The sequence below is a fragment of the Nannospalax galili genome, unplaced genomic scaffold, assembly GCF_000622305.1.
Source record: "Nannospalax galili isolate Female #2095 unplaced genomic scaffold, S.galili_v1.0 scaffold192, whole genome shotgun sequence".
Lineage (NCBI taxonomy): Eukaryota > Metazoa > Chordata > Mammalia > Rodentia > Spalacidae > Nannospalax > Nannospalax galili.
Window position 1 is genome coordinate 2358380 of NW_008331810.1, and position 22817 is coordinate 2381196.

General features: G+C 45.3%; 1 protein-coding gene across 1 annotated transcript in view; it reads right to left on the minus strand.

Annotated features, from left to right (window-relative positions):
- Dscam (DS cell adhesion molecule) overlaps positions 1-22817 on the minus strand; it is a 625182-nt gene that overhangs the window by 218495 nt on the left and 383870 nt on the right. Inside the window, exon 11 of the mRNA XM_008826928.2 lies at positions 10625-10798. Within this exon, the coding sequence (XP_008825150.1) occupies positions 10625-10798 (174 nt within the window). The remainder of the gene's footprint in view (positions 1-10624; positions 10799-22817) is intronic.

Genomic DNA, 22817 nt, shown 5'->3' on the forward strand with positions numbered 1-22817 from the left:
CACACTGTGTCACGCAATGCTTGCAGAGGTCAGAAGAGGGTCTCAGATCCCCTGAAACTGGAGTTATGGAAGGTTGTTAACTACATAACTTTTGGGTTTTTTGCTGGTTTTTTTTTTGTTGTTGTTGTTGTTGTTTTTTTTTTTTTTTTTTTTTTTTCTGTCTATCTATGGTCTTTTTGAGACAGGGTCTCTCTGTAGCCCCACCTGGCCTGGATTCGCTACGGAGACCAGGCTGTCCTCGAACTCACAGAGGTCAGCCTTCCTCTGACTCCCAAGTGTTGGGATTAAAGGCATGCGCCACCACACCAGGCATCTTAAATTTTTTAAGCCTATAAATTAAAACTCTAAAGTGGAATTGAGTATTTCAGACTTGCAGTAAAAACAGATATTGGAAAGACTAACCTTTCCACAGATAATGTGCAAACTGGACTGTAAGTATACACATACATACACATATATCTATAAATACACTCCTATTCCATGTACAATGAAGCTGGTTGCTCCCCAAATAGCCGCATTCTACCCTGAGCCTTTGCTGACCTGCTTTGTCCAAGAAATACGCACGCCTGCTCCCCATCCCCTCCATTCTGTGCTCTCCCAGACATCACCTTGCAAATACACAACCGCTCATCCGTGGGGGTGGGGGTGGGGGAGACACACGTGGATGGACGACAACCCTTCCTGATCCCGACGCTAGAGGGCGCCTGATGAACACTGCTGAACCAAGTACTGGCCACATCCAACTCAACTGGGCAATTAGGCAGTGACCCCATGGCCAAGGACCAGGTGGCCATGTGGGCATCTTGGCAGCTGACTGAGGACTGGGAATGTACACACCATCACCACAGAAAGGTGGGGAAGAGGGAGGGAGGAGAGGAGGCAAAGGAGCCAGAGGAGGACGGGGACGGGAGCACAGCAAAGGCGTCAGCTATGATACAGGCTCTTCGAGGAGGGCTAGCCCCGGAAACAATGTTCAAAGGTTGTTTGAACACTGCTGTCCCTCTGCCAAGAGCTTGCCTCACTGCTCTGGACCACCGGATGTGCCCAAGCCGAGAGTTACTCTAGACCCTTAGCTACAACTTTTCTCACATTCCTCTCCCGCCCCACCCCCAAACACCATGCTCATGAAGTCCTGTAGGACCTCACCCATCTCAGAAGTACCCATTTCAGCCTGATTTACCCAGAGAAGTCAGTGGAGGTGTCACACCCCACTGGCAGGCACGATGCTCTCTCCTGACCTAAAGAATTGGATGACCCATCTGCAAATGAGCAGACCCTGGACCCGATGGACTTCAGAGGCACAGGCAGTAATGTCATCTTAGAGAGCACCCGGCTCAGAGGGGAAGGCCTCCTGTACCAGCTCCACGTGGAGCCTACTTTCTGGTGTTCTTGATTCTACCTGCCCCGTGTATTGGTTCGTTCCTTAGGACACAATCAGAGTTGTTGCTGACAGTGAAGCATCAGCACATGGCACTGTGCAGTCACAGGTAGAGGAGACAAACACCCTTGCAGAGGGCAATATTTTCCAGAAGTGTCTAAGATCTCATATATGTCATTGGCTCACATCAAGTCACATGCTTATTCACGTGCGTGAGTGTGTGTTCGTGAACATGTGTCCGGGGTGAGTACGGAGGCCAGAGGAAAACCTCGGGTGATGTTCCTCAGGATCCACCCACTTTCCTAATTATTAAATAGGCTCTCTCACTGAATCCAGTGCTCAGTGGTTTGGCTAGGCTGGCTGACCAGCAAGTCTATGACCCATGTCTCAGACTCTGCAGTGCTGGGATTACAGGCATGTGCTATGCTACCATAGCTGGAGCTGTTTCTTACATGGACTCTGGGGATTGAACTCAGGTTCTCATGCACAGGGAGAACATGACAGACTGAGCAATCTCCTTGGCCACACATGATCATTCTTAAACCAACTCTTGGATGGAAATGGACATAATAAACTCATATCCGCTGGTGTAGACAGATTTGGACTCAACTATGAAGTGGACAATCTAGTTTATGGTGTGTTTCCCTCAAACAAGAGACTCAACACTGAACAGATGAGTGTCCTGGGGCTACCATAACAAAATCACATAAGATCAGTGGCTTGGGACAGCAGCAACCTCCTGTCTCATACTTCTGGAGAGTGGAAATTTCCAGGAAGTCAAAGTGTTGTGCGAACTGTGTTGTCAGGACTATGCTCCCTCTGAAGATTATCTTCCAGACTCATCCACCTACCCCTGCTTTGTGGTAGCCCAGCTCTAATACCTGTCTCCATGCCCAGATTTTCTCTTTGTACCAGTCATGTTGAATCAGGGGCCACCCCACTCTTAAAATCTCATTTTAACTATTATTCTGCAAAAAACCTATTTTAAGATATGGTCACATACCGAGGTACAGAGGGTTAGATTTTCAGCATAGTGATGGGAGTATGTAATTCAACCCTTAACACAGAGGCAGGAGGGAGATTGAAATCAAAGCAGGAAACAAATGCACCTGCTTCATCAACCGCCCTACTTTACAAATTCCTTCTTAACTAACTCTATGACCTTTAGCTGGACGTCTCTGAGGTTGACTTAGGAGGAAGTACAAAAACTGGGGGCGGGGGCCATGGGATGCTGTGCCCAGAAGCTGCTGCCTCAGCAGGCACAGCACTGTGGGTATGGCGTCTACCTGCTCTGAGCTGCCTCATACTGGGCTTAGTCCACACTTCTGCCCATCTGTGGCTCCCTTGACAACCACAGATAAACTATCCTGCAGTGGACCTTTCATGAAAAGATACAAGCACATACGTATGTGTAGGGCAGAAGGGTGTGGCTGGTAAATGCTCACTATACAAAGTCTTTCAAGTGGGTTTTTAAAAATTGAGAACACCTCATGTTCTATGTTTCTATTAGAAGAATTGGTGTGTCATTTTTGGGGAGGGCCTTAAACTGTAACTCAGGGATGATGGTGATGATGAGACTGTGATGATGGTTGTGATGGTGATGGTGGTGACGATGATGAGGGTAATGTGGATGGTGATGCTGCTTTGCTGATGTTGGTGATGCTGGTGATGATGGTGGTGGCGGTGGTGGTGATAGTGATGATGGTATAGATGCAGTGATGATGATGGTGGTGATGATGATGGTGATGCTGATGCTGATGTTGCTGATGTTGCTGATACTGGTGATGAGGATATTGTCGATGGCAACTTATCGACCTCTATTCCAAAGCTGATGCTCTTCTGCCATTCTTTTACATTAGAATTTTGCTTTCACACTTTGAGATACATGTTGTTAGCCTCTCACTCTTCTTCCACTCTCCCCACTTCCTGGATGCTTGAAGATAGGTGAGGAACATGACTGGGAACACACGCGGCATGAGCCAGGAGTCTGCTAGTGCTTTGATCTGTTCATGTCGTGTGCCCTAGTCTGTGATGGAGTGTGCACATGAAACAAAATAATGAAATACCAGAACCGAATTCTCAGTTCAGCTCAGTCCACCACCTGATCTGTGAATGCCCACTCCTCTGACCCTTCTAAGCACATCTTTGTATGCTGGTTGTTTGAGTTCAGAACTCTAAGATGCCTGCACAAGCAGCCCAGGATCTAGGCTGCTCCAGCAACCCAGGCTGTGATGCTGCAGCACAGATGTTCCTGACCCTCTTTACACCATGAATTCCTTTGAGACGTCAACAAGGATGTCACTATATCTTGCATATGATGCCAAGTCTTCCTCATAGGACATTCGAAAATGACAGGAGGCTTCGAGTCAAGGTTGGAGTACTCTAACTTGTAAGCTCCGATTTACAGCAACAGAGGAGCACGTGGCTAGGTAACCGAGGTTCCTTCAAGTGCGTGTGGCGATTTAAGGAACAAGTATATGTGATGCCGCCATATTTCCAAACTTGTTCTTTCATGACTGTAAAGCCAAAAGACCATCCAGCACATCTTGCCCTTGAGTGACATGTGGGATACCATAGTGACCATGGGGCCCAAGATCTTGGTTGGCTCAAGATCCACGTGGACATGGAACATGGATCTTGGAGGTTGCACCATGTTCTAATAGAAGCACCACACAGAACAAATGAGAAAGGCACCCCTCGGGTAAATAGGTGCTAGGGTCAGGATCTGACGTTCTAGTCAGAATGAAGGACATCTAAGTACAGGTTAGGATTCAGGGGGGGAGGGCAACAGCTTGTCTTACTTCCGGCCTAATAAGCCCGTGTAGGCATCGCAGGACTTCAGAGGTCTGTTTGGGAACTGCCAAAACCCCAAGGGCTGTCTGCTGGAAGCAAAGCAAGCTGGTGTGAACACACATGCACACACATGTGAACACACAGGAACACAAACATTCTGATATCACAGATTGCTGTTCAGCATGAACAGCAAGTAGGAAGGTGTCAGGGAGGGCTACACTGCAGCCTCTGGGCTGCTCTGAGGACAGGGGCTTCATCAGATCCTAAAAGTAACTGACTCTCCAGGGACGCTCCTGCCCCCGTTTGATAAGCGATGCTCTTTTATGCTGCATGAGGGGATCAGAAAGGACGAAGCAGGGCGGCAGACAAAAGAATAGAAGTCAGCATTACTGGGAAGACAGAGCCAGTGGCGGAACTCTAGAGGGAGCAGATACAATTTTTGGTACCTGAGAAAAATACTATATGGCTCTTCCATTTGCGAGATTCGTTGCTTGGGGGAATTATTTCCTGAGCAAAATCACTAAGTTCTGAAACTGCAAACACCCCCTGCTCTAGCACAGGAGGTCAAGCTGCGAGCCTGGCTTGGTTTCCGCATCCATCATCTGTCCGGGTTGGAGGCAGTGTGGGCATCAGGGGCAGGGCTGATCAGAAGCAGGGCCTGCTGTTTCTGCCTTTGCCTCTGAGGCTCCACTAGCTCTGACTCCCTTTCCTGGGAGAATCTTTTGGTACAGATAAATTAGATCTGAGAAGGCAGAGTAGACTCAGAAGCAGGAGTTCCAGCCGAGTCAGGGGGCTTTGCACACATCTTCCATTCTATCGTGGCCTCTGACAGTTCCCTATGGTCTGCCAGCAGCTTCAAACAAAAGATGGGTGTTGTGGTGATATTTACTGCTAAAATGTCTTTTTCTTTGTGAAAGTCATCTCTGAAAGCACTAAGCAAACTTCCTGGACATGAGACCAGCTGGTGCTTGAACCCAGCTTCATATTGCACTCCCCCAATCACAGGTCTAGGTTCTGCAAATGTGTTTGACACTCCAAGCCCATTCTGGAAATCCGTAGTTCCCCTCTGAGCGGCCTCCTCTGTTCCCTGCTGTTGCCTGAGCAAGCGGCAGGCTTTCCTATCTTGCCTGCGGAAAGATGTGCAGCCTCCAGATTATAAGGCTAATATATAGAATACTTAAAGACCTCAAAAATAAACATCCCAAATCCCACAGAAATCATTCTGTCAATAAATGGGCAAATGAAACACGCAGACAGTTCTCAAAAGAAGTACAAATTACCAACAAATACATAAAAATGTTCCTTTAGCCATCAGGGAAATGCAAATCAAAATTGCATTGCGATTGATTCCATCTTACCCTAGTCAGAATAGCTATCATCAAGAAAACATGAGCCAGGCATGGTAGCACACACCTTTAGTCCCAGCACTCAAGAGGCAGAGGCAGGTGACTCTCTGTGAGTTCAAGGCCATCCTGGTCTACACAGTGAGTTCAGGCCAGCTGGGGCTACAGGGAAACCTTGACTCAAGAAAGAAAGAAAGAAAGAAAGAAAGAAAGAAAGAAAGAAAGAAAGGAAGGAAGGAAGGAAGGAAGGAAGGAAGGAAGGAAGGAAGGAAGGAAGGAAGGAAGGAAGGAAGGAAGGAAGAAAATGAATAAACAAAATTGAAAACAAACGCTGTTGAGATGTTGGGGGGCGGGAACCTTTATATATTGCAGGTGGGAATGTAAGTTGGTCCAGCTACTATAGAAACCAATATAGAAGTTTCTCAAACACCTGAAGGTAGATTCAGGTGTCGCTCAGCCGTCCCTCTCTTGGGAATATGCCCAAAGGAATCCAAGTCAGCATACCACAGGGGCACTGGCTCACTGTGTCCACTGCAACACTACTCACTGTAGTCCAGCTATGGAACCAGCCTAGGGATACATCAACAGGTGAATGGATAATGGAATGGGGTATATATACAGCGGGGTATTGTGCCTTCAGATACAAGAATGGAATTGTGTTATTTGCAAGAGAATGGAGAGAACTGGAGATCATGTTGAGTGAGTGAGATAGGCCAAATTCAGAAAAACAAATAACATGTTTATTACACGTATGGGATCTAGATTTACATGTGTATCTATGTATGTGTATGTATAGATACATATATGAGAATAGACAGGGGCTCTGGGACCGCTGGAGAAGAGGAAGAATAGATTAGTGGGTGAGTAGACAGGCGAGGGCAGTGGATGTGGAATCTGGGTGAGGTACAGGATTTACCTGAATGAAGCAGTCGTGATAGAACTCACACTTTATATCGTGAATAAGAACTAATAAAAAGCAATGAAATAAAAACGGCCATTGGAAAAAGGAGATCACATGATAGCTTTATTTGGAGACAAGCAATCTCCTTTGTAGTCAACGTTTTTCCATTTGGAAGTGTCCCAACACTTGAGTCTTCTTAAAGGGCCAGCATTAGGTGCAAAAGGCTAGTCCTGAGATTCCAGAGGCTTTACCCCATTGGGCAGTGTCATGGGAACCCTGTAAATGCCCCTCTGTGGAGCAGGACTCTGCTCTCCTTCCTCCTCCCGTGCTCTGGCACTGATGCCTCCAGAATGAATTTCTAGAGCGCTTCTGCTGTTTTCTCTCTCTCTACACCAATGATGATGCTGTCTTATAACATCCTAGTTACATGGTTTTAGAAAATTCAGAATCCGGCTAATTCTAATAAATACTTTTCAGCATGCCCACAAACAACATTTCCCCCTTGCCTCCTCCATGGATGCCAGATGGAAACCATCTTGCTTGGGTCTGTTAATACCTCATACTGCCTCTCTTCCCTCTCTCTGAGACATCTCTCTCTCTCCCCCAGCACCAACACTCTGGCCTGTCACACTCCTCCTTTAACGTTAAACTCCAATGAAGCAGAATTTCAGTCTATAATTCTATAGTGTCTTGGTGAACCCCAGTTTCTCTAACAGATTACCATGGGCCAGGTAAAGTATCAACCACAGACAGGTATCCCTCACAGTGTGGAGGCTAGAAATCTGAACTCAGGTAACAGACATAGGTTCTAGTGAGGGCTTTCTTCCGGGTTGCAGGGCATCCATTTCTTGGGGCATCAGGCCATGATGGATAATCTCGGTTGTGAGCTTGACACACACAGAAGAGAGAACCTTAACAGAGGAATTTCCTCCGTAAGGTTGGCCCATAGACGTATCTATGGGGCATTTTCTTGACTGTTGGTTCATGTGTGAATGTCCAGCCCACTGTGGGCCATACCACTGCTGGACAGCAGGGCCGGGGCTATATAAGAAAACATCTGAATATGAGCCCAAGGGCAAGCCGGCAAGCAGCATTCCTCCATGGTCACTGCTTCAGCTCCTGCCTCCAAGTTCCTGCCCTTAGTTCTTGCCCTGACTTCCCTAAGTGATGGACTGTCATTTAGAAGTGTAAGATGAGGTACTGGAGAGATGGCTCAGCAGGTAAGAGCACTGGCTGCTCTTGCAGAGGACCCAGGTTCAATTCCCAGCACCCACATGACAGCTAACAACTGTCCACAACTCCAGTTCCAGGGGTATCTGAGGCCGTCTTCTGATCTCCGTGGGCACTGCACGACGTGGGTGCACTTACACACATGCAGGCCATACACTCGAACACTCGAAATAACAAATGAAGTATTTTTACCATTTCCTGTTCATGTTGTTTCATCACAGCGATAGAAAATCAAATTGAGCCACCGACACTGCACATGACCACTCAGCTCCCGAAGCCTCCCCTTCTAACTCCATCATAGTGAGGATCACGATTTCAACATGAGAACTTTGAAGAAAGAGGGCATATTACAAAGGTACCAATCCCACAGCAAGTGCAAGATGGCCCCTGGCCTGTAACCTCACAGTCCTGCTCTGCCGGGGCCCTGGTTGTTTGCTTGGTGGAAGTTGTGCACACAATGGCCATCTGCCCCAGAAAGGAGGCTCATGAAGGGAAGATACCAGGCCATCCTTTGGCTGTCCCCTAATATCCTGCTACTAACACACACAGGATATATGGGGAACCTTTCATGATGCTCTCCCCAATCCCCTCAGGCTGAAGTTCTGCCCTCCGTCTGCCAGGAAAGCAGAACTCGTTTTCCCTGATGACAGTCAGTCACTCCCGCCTCTTCCATGACCGTCCCCTTATAAGTCAGCAATAATTTCTTTTTTAATTATTATTTTTATTTTATGTGTATGTTGTACAATGCCTGAGGAGGTCAGAAGAAGACATCAGAGCCCCTGGAACTGGAGTTACAGACGTTTGTTGGCCACCATGTGGGTGCTGGGAATCGAACCCGGGTCCTCTGCAAGAGCAACTGGGGCTCTTAACTGCTGAGAATCCCTCCGGCCCAGCAGCAATATTTTCATTCACAAGGGTAACACCCATGACCCATTGATTTACATCCTCCATAAGATCTTGAGCTATTAGGACTTCATAGATATTTGCAGAATAGAAAAATATTTTACAGATTTAAAATATAATGAAATAATTATAAAATATACCCTTTTCCTATGCAAAGACAGACCAATATGTCAACATTGGCCCCTGGCTCTTGAGTTACCAGAATATGTCAGCAAGAATAATTGTTTAAAATTACTATTGTAGCTTTGTATTAACAGATATCATAATTTGTCTTCAGATTCCTGCAAAGAAGTCTACCGAGAGCACAGAACTGAGACGTCCAAACTTATGTACTGGATATTGTGGTGGTTTAAATGAATATCCCCCAGAGGTTCCAGGTATTTAAACCCTTTGTCCCCAGTTGGTGGTACTGTTTGCACAGTTTAGGAGGCGTGGTCTTGCTGGAGGAAACAGGTCATTTGTGGAGGGATTTGAGAGTCTATAGTCACAATCCACTTTCCTTCTGCCTCTTTTGGCTTCCTGTGCCTGCTTGAAGATGTGAGCACTAAGCTTTCTGCTCTGACCACCTCTGCCACCACACCTCCCCACCATGATGGACTCTTATACCCCTAGAATTGTAAGCCAAATAAACTCTTCCTTCTGTAAGTTACCTTGGTCATGGTGTTTTATCACAGCAACGAAAAAATAACACAGATATGTACAAATGTATTTCAAACAACCTCATTTCAGAATGGCAAGCTGTCTCTCTACGCATATGTCTAGCAAATAGCTTGATGTTCTTGTTGTCCAGGTAGAATAATGAACTAAAATAAACTCTTGGTGCATAGGATCGATTCTGTCCTGTGTAGCTGTTCTCTGAATCTCTCACACACATGCGCACACGATCACTCATATTCACTTTTGAAATCTAATCCTACTAAAAAGATGTGGCTTTTTTTTTTATTATCAGCAACAGAACTAAATTTCTTTAGGACAGAGAGTCTGAACAAAGGTTGTTGTTAGGAGGACATTAAAATTTATACAATAGGGAACTGGCTATAAATGAACATAACCCACTTATTGATGTATAGCCATTTGTTAATAAGCAAGACCCAGGGAAAGATGGTCCACTTTGTGGAGATTTCAGGGTGAAGAGCCGAGCCAACAGCACAGAACCTATAGCTGTCTGTTGTTGTTAGTGAAGTTTCCCGTTGCTACCTTATATTTTTTAAATATTAATTTGTGTGTGTGTGTGTGTGTGTGTGCACATGTGCGTGCATGAGTACAGGTTCTGTATGCCTGGGCCAGTGTGCATGAGAAGTCTGAGGACAACTCGTGGGAATCAATTCTCTCCTTTCATCATGTGGGTTCTGGGACTGAACTCGAGTTGTCAGGCTTGGCAGCAGGTCCCTTTACCTATGACTACTTTACAAAGGAAATCTATGCGTAAGCCAGTTTTCAAATTGAAAATGTGAAAGAGGCTTCTGTCCGAATGGACATAAAACCAAGCATTCGACCCTTTCACAGGATGATCAGTGGGCAGACGTGTGCTAAAGGAGAGGCCAACTGATCAGTTAGGATCTCTAGAACTTGACGTCAATGACCTTAGGAACTGAAAGGAGAGAAGAATGTACTTCTAGGTCCTGGGTGTGAAGGAACCTGGGTGTGAAGGGCCCTGGGTGTGAAGAGTTCTGAGTTCTGGGTGTAAGGGCCCTGGGTGTGAAGAGTTCTGAGTTCTGGGTGTAAGGGCCCTGGGTATGAAGAGTTCTGAGTTCTGGTTGTGAAGGGCCCTGGGTGTGAAGAGTTCTGAGTTCTGGGTGTGAGGGGCCCTGGGTGTGAAGAGTTCTGAGTTCTGGGTGTGAGGGGCCCTGGGTGTGAAGCCCTCCGCTCCTGTGAGGAGCCCCCGTGGGCTGCTGGCATCAGCTGGACTTTTCAGTTCTTTTCAGCTGAGCTTCTTGGACAGCAGAACACGAAATCCCAGCTAGCAAACCTACAGGCCACTGATATTTTACTTTGAAACAGATGTGCATAGAGACCACTGGAAAACTCAGCCCCCAAAGACCTCTGCAGGAAAAACAAAGTATACTTCCTCCTTACTTTTCACTGTGAGGTACATGGACTTGCTGACGTCTGCGCCCACATCGTTGCTGACCTTGCAGAGGTAGTAGCCACTGTCTTCTTCTACAACATGCTTGATCAACAGAGACCCGTTGCTGAGGACCTGGATTCGGCCATTCAAGGCAATTGGCTGGAACTGGGGGACCCCAGCACCTGGGAGAGAACCACAAAAAAGAATTCCTGAGGCCAAGGTGTGATGGTGAATCTTCCCAGGCACTTGACTAGATTTGGAATTACCTAGGATACACAGCCCTGGATGTGTCTGTGAGGGTATCCAGGGAGGTTTAGCTGGGGTGGGAAGATGCACTCTGTGAGCAGTATACAATGTGGCTAAACACAGGGTGACAGTAAGCTCAGTTTACCCAGACTATGGGAGACGCACTGACACTGAACACATTTGGCATGTGGTAGTCTCTAGATACGCCAAGTTTTTCTTTCTTGCCTGTAACACTCAAATTCTTGCTTAGAGAAGATCACATTTATTCGGCATGACCTATTTCAAAGAATGAAATTAAAATGTAGGAGAGGTTACAGATAGTTTCTACATAAAAAGCTAAATTTGATGAGCATTAAGTAGCTGATAAATTATTCAAAGAAATCATAGTAAAACAATCCCCAGAAGTAGACATCTCTCAGTTCTAAATAAGCCCCTTCTGTTCCCAGGACTTACTATGGATGTAACAGGGGAGTGCTCCTAAGGGGACATGACATTTAAAGTCCTTACCTTCTGTGCACGTCGGAGCTACAAAGAGAAATACTGATACTGCCAGGCCTTCTCAGCGTGGGTGTTGCAGTCAAGAACCACAATGCACTGCTAATATCTTCTGATGCTAACTTAAGTATGTAAGTCGGGTCACTGTGTGAAAACAGTGTTAAAACACTGCTCCCTGGGAGTCTTTGCAGGGGGATGTGCTAGGACGACAGATGTGCAGTTAACTCACAGGTGAGGTCTTCATGAAACTATTTGGTAAAGAAAGTACTTTAGAAATAAAGAAGGGGATGAAGGCCCTAGAGGGTCTCTAGGCAAACAGTGACTTGGGCTGATCCATCGCTCTGAGTGGGACTTGGAGGTGTGCTCCAGATTATACAAATATTCCCCTTCCCCCTCTTTTCTCTGCCCTGGAAGTCCAAGGGCTGAGAAGAGCACCAGTGTGAGGGTTAATTTGATTTTCCTAAAAGAATCCCATAGTATCAGTCAAAGATGTGTTCTAGGCAGAAGCTGCTGGTTCTCTGGCCCCAGACCCTGCCTGGAACTGACCAGGCCATCTGTGTCCATCCCCCTTGTATGGGAGCTTCCAACACTGCTTAGAGAATACTGCGTTTGGGGTTGAAATGCAGACTATGCCTTGCTGGTGGGTACACTCTTCTGTCTTGGGTAGAAGCTGCTGGGTAAACAACAGGATGTTTTGAAAGGTGGTGAAACATGCCACGTGCAGAGAAGGAAGTAAACAACTCAATGGATTCAGGAAGTTCTAAAATCGACCAGATTCACTATGCTCCTCCCTTCCTAAGCCTGCTGACAGATATTCTCAGACAAGCAGAATGGTCTGGAAGAATCAGAGACCAGTGGAGTAGCTTGGAGGCTCAGACCAATGCAACTCCCTGGAAAGGACACTCTCCAGCCTGTTGAGCTGCCCGCAAGGTTGTGCAGTGTGCTTTAGGCTTTCTGCTTTGGTGAGCTGTCACCAATGCTGGGGTGGGCTTTGGTGATAGCTTTGCATCCTTGAGTCATTTCTGCTCCTGTAACCCCAGTAGAACTCATTGGTTCACCAACTTGGTTTTTTGGTGGTATCATTACTTTGGTCTGTTGTTGGCTCCCTTTCTAGGGTTGAAGGACAAGTGGAAAGTCCTAGACTAAACTGAGAAAGCCCAAGCCCCTATTCCAAGTCCCACACTAAGATAAGAAAGTCCCAGCCCAGAACCGTAATGTTGTCTGGGGAAACACCCGTTTGCTCCTGTTGTTCTTAGACTCAAACTGCAGAGTGAAACCACCGATAAGGTGTTTTCTACACCAATCCTTACCTTTCCTCACACAGGCCCTTCTCCCTCCTTCTCCCCCAGCCCCTTCCCGAGCCCTTAAAAGACTAAACTAACTGTGTCCTGGAAGATTGCTGTCATTCATTATTCTAAATGAAGAACAATCTGCCTTGTCGAGATCCATTTTTTATTTTTCTTCCACCCTCCCATCGCCTGGCCAATCCTGACCTAATAAGGGTGAGTCGACATTAGTTCTCATCTCCCTAGGAATAGTCTAACACTTGCCCCTGGGGCTTTTGTTGCAGGGATCTCAGAGCTGTGAATAATGTCCCTGAGAGGATCTTTCTCAATAAGAACAAACTGGATCCCTGCACAGGTGCCTTCTGTCAAAGGGGAGCTACCACGGGGGATGCAGAGCAACCTAAACTACAAAGATGAAAGGGGGCTAGAGATGACTGTTGGTAAGACGCTTGTGCAAAAGGACCTGATTTCTCTCCAGCATGTGCTCCTGTAACCCCAGCACTGGGGGGGCAAAGACAGCAGGACCCCTGGGGTTTGCTGCCCAGCCAGCCTACTGGATCAGTGGGTTTGCGGTTCAGTGAAACTGTCTCAAAGACCAAGGCGGAGAGCAATTGAGAAAGGCACTCAGTGTTGACCTCTGGTCTCCATATAAATTCTCAAACATGTTCACATGAACCTATGCACAGGCACATGAACATATACATACAACACATGCTAACCTCAGCTAAGGATGAAGAAATCCAGACAAGAAAACTGTTTGCATTCTAGTAATGAAAATTTTGCTCCGCATTGAAATCATGCTTTCTTCAGAATAAATTAGAGCTGAAGTCCTGGGCAACTAGGTAAATTGTTTGAGAGGAGACGAGCTATGAAGAGAAGTTCAACTCTAGCACCTGATGGAGGGAGCAGGTCACAAACCAGCACCTATGGAGGGAGCAGGTCACAAACCAGGGTGGGAGGAAAGTGGTGGGAAAATTAAGAAAAACAAGGATTTCACCCCCACCCCCATCTCTCTCAGCAAAGTTTGCTCACAGGTCTGGGGCTAGAATGCAGCATAACTGGTTTGAGCCAGCCAGCCTGTGGTTTCCCCCTGCTCCAACAAATCCTCCTCTTTTTCTTCTCAGATGGGGTTTTTATGGGAACTTTCTAAATGTTCCCCTTTTCCAAGAAACAGCCCCTTTGTGATAAAACGCTTGGTTTTCAAACTTTTGCTGTTAGCCAATCAATATGCATCCCTCAAATCTCACTAGTGAAACTTCCGCATGCAACAGAGGGTGATGCACACAGAAGGCCACAACTGGCCGAAGTGTAGAGAACAAGAGACTGCAGGGTAGGTGTCCCTGGTTAGGAGTCCTGTGTTAAACCTCACCCACTCATGGCTGCAGAAGAGGGGTCGGAAAGGTCGTAAGGGCCAGTGTCGGTGCATCATCATAAGGACACAGATCTTCCAGGTCTCTGGGAAGGTGCTCATATGAACTAGAAACAATGGTGATGTCATGCACAAGACCCACGATAACTCAATCAAACAAAAACCCAACACAGAACCAAGGAAATGGGCAGCAGGCCCCAACCTTAGCTGAGGAGCTGACCACCGCTGGGTGAGGGAGAGCTGATCTTTACGGGAGAGACTCCTGATAGGGTGACGAGAACCCCAGTGGATGAACTTGCACCAAGGACATCTGGGGACACAAACTTGACTCAATAGGCCTTACCATATATGACAGAATGCATGAAAACCAGTGTGGGGGGCTATGAGAGGGTGCAGATGGGGGAGAGGGTCTAAATATGATTAAGATGTATGAAATGCACAAAAATTAAATAAAAATATATATTGGGGTGCAAAAAGAATTCTAGATCACTGACACTTTAATGAGATGATTTCTCTGCTCAGAGGTATTATGTAAGATGGGTGGGGTTTTTAATTTTCTAATAGAAGACATGAAGTCAGGGAGGTAGGGGGTAGGGTGAGGGTGCAGATGGGGAGGAGTTCTGAATATAATAAAAATTTTTGTATGAAATTCTTGAATCAATAAAATTTCTCTTAAACTTAAAAACAAAAAGAAAAAAAAAAAAAAGCTGCGGCTCACCTCAGTCTCTCCTTTTGACCAGAATCTACTAGAAAATTCTATGACTCAACCTCCTCTTCCCCCACCAAAAAAAATATATATATATATTAAAAAAAGGACAGGAGAAATGATCCCACAGAACCCTATAGGGAGAAGCTAAAACCATCGGCTAGGGTCTTCACAGTAACTGTGATTATCACGCATGAACAGATGGAGGGATCTTGATGAATAGTAAAACCACTAAAAAGGAACAAAATAATAAAGATGGAAATACAGTTGTTGTCTATGAAAAATGCAGTAGAGGGCTCATTAGACTTTCTCCCCACACGTGCGTTCTAGCCTTGGGCCCAGGCCTGCTCCTGTTCTTTCTGCCCCAGATCTCTGGACTACCCTCTTAGGACAGACCTGCCCACTGTATGCTGATTCCCTGTACCCAGATTAGCTCAATTCTCTAGCTTCATTTCTTAGACCCTCCACAGGCTGTCCTCATCCCTGTCTTGCAGAACAGGGGGTGGAGAGAACACTACCACATCCCTCAACTCTCACCAGCAAAGCTTCCTCATACAACAGAGTGAACGCACACAGAAGGCCACAGCTTGTGAAGTTTTAGAGAATAAGAGACTGCAGAGTGCGTGTCCCTGGACAGGACTCCTATGTTAAACTCACCCACCCATGACTCAGGAACCATTGTGGAAGAGGGGGTGGAAAGACTGTAAGAGCCAGGGTTGGTGCATGAACATAAGGAAACAGAGGCTTTCAAGCCACTGGGAACTTGCTTATATGAACTTGCAAACAATGGTGACAGCATGTACAAGACTCATGCTGACTCAGTCAGACAAAAATCCAGCATAGAATGAGAGAAATGGGCAGCAGGCCCTAATCCTAGGAGAGTAACTATTGGCAACTGATTACTGCTGGGTGAGGAAGAGCAGCTCTTCTTTAAGGGAGAGGTTCTAGATAGGCTGACTGGATGCCAGTGGATGAACTTCCATGGAGGGACATCAGGGTACAAATGCCTGACCAGACAGGACTTAATATATATGACAGAATGCATGAAATCCAGGGGTGGGGGCGATGGGGGTACAGATGGGATAGAGGGTCTAAATGTGATTACAGTCTATTATATGAGATGCACGGAAACTCAATAAAATATTTTTTCAAGAGGCTTATTAACAGAGTAGACAGATACAACAGGGGAAACAATTAGGTTAACAAAAATATTCTATAATAGAACAAAAAGAACAGAGATGTGAAAGATACATGAGATCGTTAGAGCACTGGGAAACAAAGTACTGAGTAGTCCAACACTGAGTAATTGTAGCCTCGGAGGAGAAGAAAGGGGTGTGCAGAAAAAATATTTGAAACATGGAAGACTTTAGTATCACTATCAGATAACTGAATTGACGTTTACAGAATACACACTCAGAAACAGCAGAACTTAGTTCCAAGTGACCGTGGAGCAATCACTGAGTGGACAGAAAGCCTACACACTCCTAAAGTCACACTGAATGCCCACTGGGAGGGTGTTTGAAGGTGGGCTTGGTGAAGTACGTAGGTCCTAAGAATGGAGTTCTCCTGAATGGGACTGTTGTCCTTGTAGTGTGACCCTAAGAGATCTGTTGCCTATTTTCTACATGTGAGGACATAATGTGCAGTCAGAAATGTGTCACCCAGAAGCAGCCCTGGTCAGAATTCAGCATGCTGGTGGTGCTCGTTCAGATGGTCAACATTCAGAACAAATTCTGTTGGGCACAATTGATAATATGGGAGAGAACTTGAATAGAGGAAAACAGTCATCAAAAGAAGTAATACTGTGAGCTACAGTACAAATTTAAGTCAGTGTTCTAAAATAAATAGAATATGAAAAATTTATTTCCATAGCAAAATTAAAATTGCAGTTAGTAAAGAAGCAAGAAAAGAACGACCCAATTAAAAGATGGGCTAAAGATCTAAACAGAGAGTTCTCAGAGGAAGAAATAAAGATGGCTAAGAAACATCTCAAAAAGTGTTCAACATCGTTAGTAATTAGGGAAATGCAAATTAAAACCACCTAAGGTATCACCTTAGGGTATTTGAAAATTAACAACACATTTCTTAGTATCTCATGAGTTAAAGAACTAATCAGTAGAGATGTTAGGATAATATTATTTTCAATTGAATAAAATGATGAAAAAAACCATCAAAATGTATGGAATGTGGCTTAAAGCAAACACTTACATGAGCATATGTAGCGTTAAATCTTTGCACTAATATCACAAAAGGAAAAAGAACACAAATCAATTTAAGAATTTTCCTTAAGGTGTTACAAGAAGTTCAAATAAAAACCACAGTGAAGAAAAGGAAGGAAATGATTAAAAAGGCACCTGGAGGTCAAAAAAACAGGAGAGAAAAACCACTGGACTTTGAAGCTGGTTCTTTGGACAGAACAATGAAATGGATGGACTTCTAGCTGAACTGATCAAGAAGAGAAACAGGAAAGACAGACACTAAACATAAATGTAATAACCAAGGCTGTGACTACATCCTGTATTTAAAAGATGACAGGAAAGCATAACAAATAACCTTGTGCCACTAAATTTTGTGACTTAGAGACATTTCTGGAAGGAAATACCACAGTTCACCAATCAACGAAAGCTATCTATTCCTTTACACACTGGTGTTTAAAACGTGAGAATTATGTGAGTGGTTTTTTATAATAATTGAATAGAACACAGGCTATTATGATTGCTTTTGGTTGCCCACTGTAACTACATGGTAAGACCCTATTGCTGAAGGCACCACACACTGTAGTTTCAGGGATTTGAGAAATGAAATCGCAAACCAACAGGAAAACTCCTGCCCTGCTGGCTAGCTTTCATAGTATCTAAGGTGCTGTTCAGGTTTCTGTGGAAGGAAGCACATTAATGGCCTTCCCAGCACTGGACCCTGCACACTGCAATGTAAACCTGCCAGGCAATGGGCATGACTGTTATGGGGGTAACCAACTGCTTTCTGGTTAGATTTGAGGCCTGCTTCACAGGAAGGGATTTCCTGCTTCGTGCTGTATTCCTGGTCAAAAGCCCATGACTGGGCTCTAGGGTAGAACCTACTACAGTTATTTTACTAAATGGTTATGTTGTCAAATTGCCTTCTAAATATTCATGTTTATACCCAAAGACCTGGGCTGCTTTTAGCCTTGGTTAGACAAGCTCCTTTTTTGCAGTGGGCAGCAGTCAGTGGAGAGATGGGATGCTAAGCTGGTTAAAGTGTTATGAACCATAACTGAGCAAAGTGCTCAGCCCTAAATGGATCATCTATATCAATCCCGACACCACAACCAAGGCTCAGAGAACATCATGAAGAAGGCAAGAGCTCAGTGGGTAGGAGGGCTGTGAAACGCTGTCTGTGGGACATGATGTGGCTGTCACACTCATAAACTCACAGGAGCGAGAGTTACTTGCACAAGACTTCCACAAGATCAAGCCAGCCCTGAACCCCAAAACTGATGGAGCGGTTGGTCTCCAGGCCCCACTCCTTACTCAGGAGTATTGTGGTGAACGGTGCTGGGAGAGGGAGAAGCATTCTTTTTTGAGGATGAAGCTAACTGGTGGGTTAGCTATGTCAAGTGGATGACCCCACATCCATGTATGCATGGCAGGACCAATTGTAATTAGTGGGTTAGAAAATGACATGAAGTTGGGAGGGGGCATATTGAGGGGAAAATTAGGGTTACATATGATTGTATTTCATTGTCTGCATGGATGAAAATTTCAAGAACAAAGAAAACTTTTTAAAGCAAATGCCCTCTATTTCTGTGCATGATTCTAATCCCACCATCTGGACAGCTAGTGTCCTCTCTAATATTTTCTAGGCACATATAACACTCACAGAAATGGGGTTTATGGTTTGCTATGGAGCACTTGAAGTTTGGCAAACACTGTCAAACAGCTTTTAGTACAAAGGGGTGACCTCCAGTTCCCCTCATCCCTTCTCCTCCCCTTTCATCTTCTTTCCAAGGATAGGAACCACCATGTAGCAAGCCTGTCATGTCCTGTGCCATCCCACGACAAGGTTCCTGTAGGAAGGCACTAAGGGCCAGCTCCAACCAACAGCCTGATAGAAACTAAATCCTGCCAATTAAGACATGAAGGAGTTTGTGAATCTTTGGTATGATAGTGTGACTGCATCCTTGAGCTAACACCTTCATGATGTTGTTGAGAAAGAGTCAGAAAACTCAACTACGTCTGTCTGACCCACAGAATGGGCAAATGACAATTATTGCTTATTTATAGTCACTGGGACAAAGAAAGGATAATGACTTCTAGGTCTGCTCCTCTCCTCCCATCTCCCACCTCTGCTCATAGATAATTTTAAGCATGTTTTCATAAATTACTTGACATTTTTACTCATTCTTTGCAAATGAATTCATACCTTTTGCACATCACCTGTTAAGCCTTTGTCTTTTTAATATTCTAAAACACTATGGGTTTAAAGAAAATGCAATATTCTTATTTAACAATTTTTTGATTCTTATTGTTTTAATAAGAATTGGACATTTAATGTTCCCAGCTTCCTTTTCTTTCGTGGAAATGTAAATCCTTTTTCTCCTATTGAAAGTAGTCTGTATTTTAAAGGATTTGGTTTTATTAATTATAAGATTACTATGAAAATGTGTTCTTTAATGTTTTTTGGAATGAATGGGCAGAAAGCAGGTAAGAGCTGGAGGATGAGGAGGAGAGCTGCGAAATGCTGTCTCCTGGACCTGACATGTTGTTGCACTTACCAACTTGCAGCTGCTGTATTTGCCTGTACAAAACCTAACCAAAGTTCTAGCATGGATGGCAGAGAGGGTCTGGAGGCCCCACCCAACCTGAGGAGCTATTGACAGTCGATGGCTTCTGGGGGAGGGAAAGTCACTTTTCTTTGGGGATGTGGTTGCTAGTATGTGGAAGACAGGCTTGAGCCTAGGGTGATATTGCAACTGTCAGGGTCACATGGTTTCCAGGAATCCAGGCTCTGTAATCTGAAACCCAGTATGCTAATGAGGCATCCTACCCTCTATTCTGTGATAGGACGTTAAGTCTGTTATGCTAATAGGATGATGCTAATAAGGTATCCTACTTGCTGTACTGTGATAGGACGCTAAACCTGTTATGCTAATGAGGTATCCTACTTGCTGTGCTGTGATTGGACCACTACCCCTATATAAGTTTGTGCCTTCCTGCAATAAACCAGACCTGTGTCACTGAACATGGTCTCCTGTGTCTGAATGCAGCTCCGCTGACACAGTCTCCTCACCAGCCCTGTGGTCCAGAACTGAGCAGAAGCAGAGATCTGTGTCACTGAACCTGGTCTCCTGTGTCTGAATGCGGTTCCACTGACACAGTCTCCTCACCAGCCCTGGAGTCTGGGACCAGGCAGAAGCAGCGATGACAGGAGGCAGCACAGGGCAAGCAGAAGAGCTGCCTCAGCACCAGGCGAGCAGAAGAGCTGCCTCACCCCAGGGCGAGTGGAGGAGCAGCCTCGGCGCCTGTGAGAACGAAGGAGCAGCACCCATGAGAATGGAGGAGTGGCTGCCGCTGGCAGTGACCGCACTAGTAGATTGTTCATGACACAGTGGATGGCTCCACATTCATTTACATGTGCTCAACAGTAGCTATTACTAATAATAAAAAAGAGGACATCAAAGTGCGGGTGAGAGCGTTGCTGGGCCTGGGAAGAGTTGGAGGGAGGTACTGGACACTGGGTAAGACCAAAACATATGGTATACATGTAGGGAATTTCCAAAGAGCAGTAAAAGTGTTACTTTTTAAATGAGGAGAAACATTCTTTAGTTTTTATTCAAGTGCTTAAATTTGGTCCACTTTTTTATATTTATGTATTTATGTGTGTGTGCATGCATGTATGTGCACATAGGTGTCTGCATGGGTCTGCAGGTCACTGTATGTGTGCGGAAGTCAAAGCACAACTTAGAGGAGGTGGTTATTTCCTTCCACCATGTGGGTCCCAGGGACTGACCTGGGGCCATCGGGCTTGGTAGCACACAGCTTCACCGGCAGAGCCAGCTCACTGGCCTTGTTCCATGTTTTGAAAATCTCTGCAGGCCACTGATGTCTTTCTAGAAATTCACTGAGAACTGAGAGTACATCCAGTGTAACACAAAATCGAAAACTCAGCTGAGTAGATAATTTTAAAATTACAAATAGGCTGAAAAAGAAGAAATCTCAAAAACCTATGGAGTTTACAAATTATGCAAAATTAAAAAAAAAAAGCTTCTGAAAACCTAGTGGCATTCTGGGGAAGACTGGGAACCTCAGAAGATTATTCAGGTCCATAACACACAGGTACTTTCTTCCTCTCCTCAGAGAATTTTCAGTGGAAAAAAAATAACTATTTGAAGCATTTGTACTAAAGAATTACAACATAAAATCTATGACAATGCTAAGCTTTTTCAATTACACAGTGAAATGATGATCTATTAATTCTCATCTGGATGCAAATAAGCCTCTGCCTTATGAGAGGCCTAATGACAGAAACAAGATCTAAGTGTCTTTGAAAAACATGAAATCTTCTTCATGGAAAATGAGTCCAGGTGAAGGGCTTCAGCTCTAAGCCAGCCTGCTACACAGCAAAAGCCAAATGTTAACCGTTTGTCTACAGATACAAGGGTTGGCCTCATAGGTGTGAGGAAAGAGGACGTTTTTATGGTTTGATAGAATTCCCCACCATCTCCTTCAGATTCATCGTGACTCTAAAGAGTCTAATTTAACGCAGTGCATACAATATGCAAATCCCGTAATCTTCTTAGCACAAGGTAAGCACTTTAGGCTCTGGCTGGAAGATACACTCTAGCTAGCAGCAGTCAGTAATTAAAGAGCTGTCAATTTTCTGTGGCTAGCAGGGGTCAAGTGGGGACAGTTCTAATGCTCCATTACACAGAAATAAATGTTAAAGCACAAAGTCAGGTGCAGACTGACTATCTGGGGTGTTAATGCCTGGGTGACCTTTCACATCTGTTGAAAAGATATGCCTAGCTGTGTTCCCAGAGACTGAGGTTGTAGGAACAGCATTTGGTTGCCAGTACCCTCTATCCTAACCAATGGCACCTTTGGAGAAAATTGTCTCATTGGATGGTTAACGTCATCATGCATGAAATGAGAAAAAAATCACTGTTTGTGTCAAAGGAAATCAACTTGCCTAAATGTGACTATAAATGCCTACATGTGGGTCTTGAAGGTGTTGATCAAAGAACACATTCAGAACCCCCTAGCAGAGTGGCTGGGTGATAAGGCGGACTGAAGCACAGCAGGGCCAGTCTCTTTGTCCTCTGAATTACATCCCAATCATAAGGCTGCAAGCTAGTCTCCCTCCTCACAGGGAAGTCAGAGTCTGGTTCCTTCATCCTTATAAGGAGAGCAGCATTTCCTCAAAGCCTTAGCTGTTTTTACTTCTTCTGGGAGGATGCTCCCTCTCCTTGATAAAAGTGGCCGGGAGTGCGTGCAAATGTGGTGTGAACAAGGAGGAAGCAAGCCTGGATAGCAGCAGCCACCACATGTGCTAAATCAAGGCTGCTGTGAATGGAACCCTGGATTACCCAGAAGTGGACAGAGCCACAGTCAGAGATGCTGGTCTGGTTCCAGGCTGCACAGCTCTTCCCAAGCCCAAGGAAAGCCTCTCTGTCACTGCAACATGCACGTCACTATTTCCTGTAGTCTGTGGGGAGTGGTGCATTGGACAGGCAGCACCACCCTCAGTCTAGAATCTTCCCTAACTGCAGGGTCCAGAAGCCTGAAAACTGCATTTCCTGCATCATCTGTCACCAAGCTCCGGCTGGTATTTCACCAGTGAGGGACACTGGGAAATGATTTGGAAGAAGCCAGGAGAAGCCGCATTCTCTGTCACAGGTCTTGCAGGGAGACATGGGCAGAGGCTGCTCACCAACTGCCTACCAGGTGGTCCTTGCTTTCTGGGTCAAAAAGCAAAGGGGCTGGGAATGGTGGTACATACCTTTAATCTGGCACCAGGAAGCAGATACAGGCTTCCTGTAGGATGGAGGCCTGCCTGGCCTACATATTGAGTTCCAGGCCAAGTAGGGGGAGAAGGAGGAGGAGGAGGAGGAGGAGGGGGAG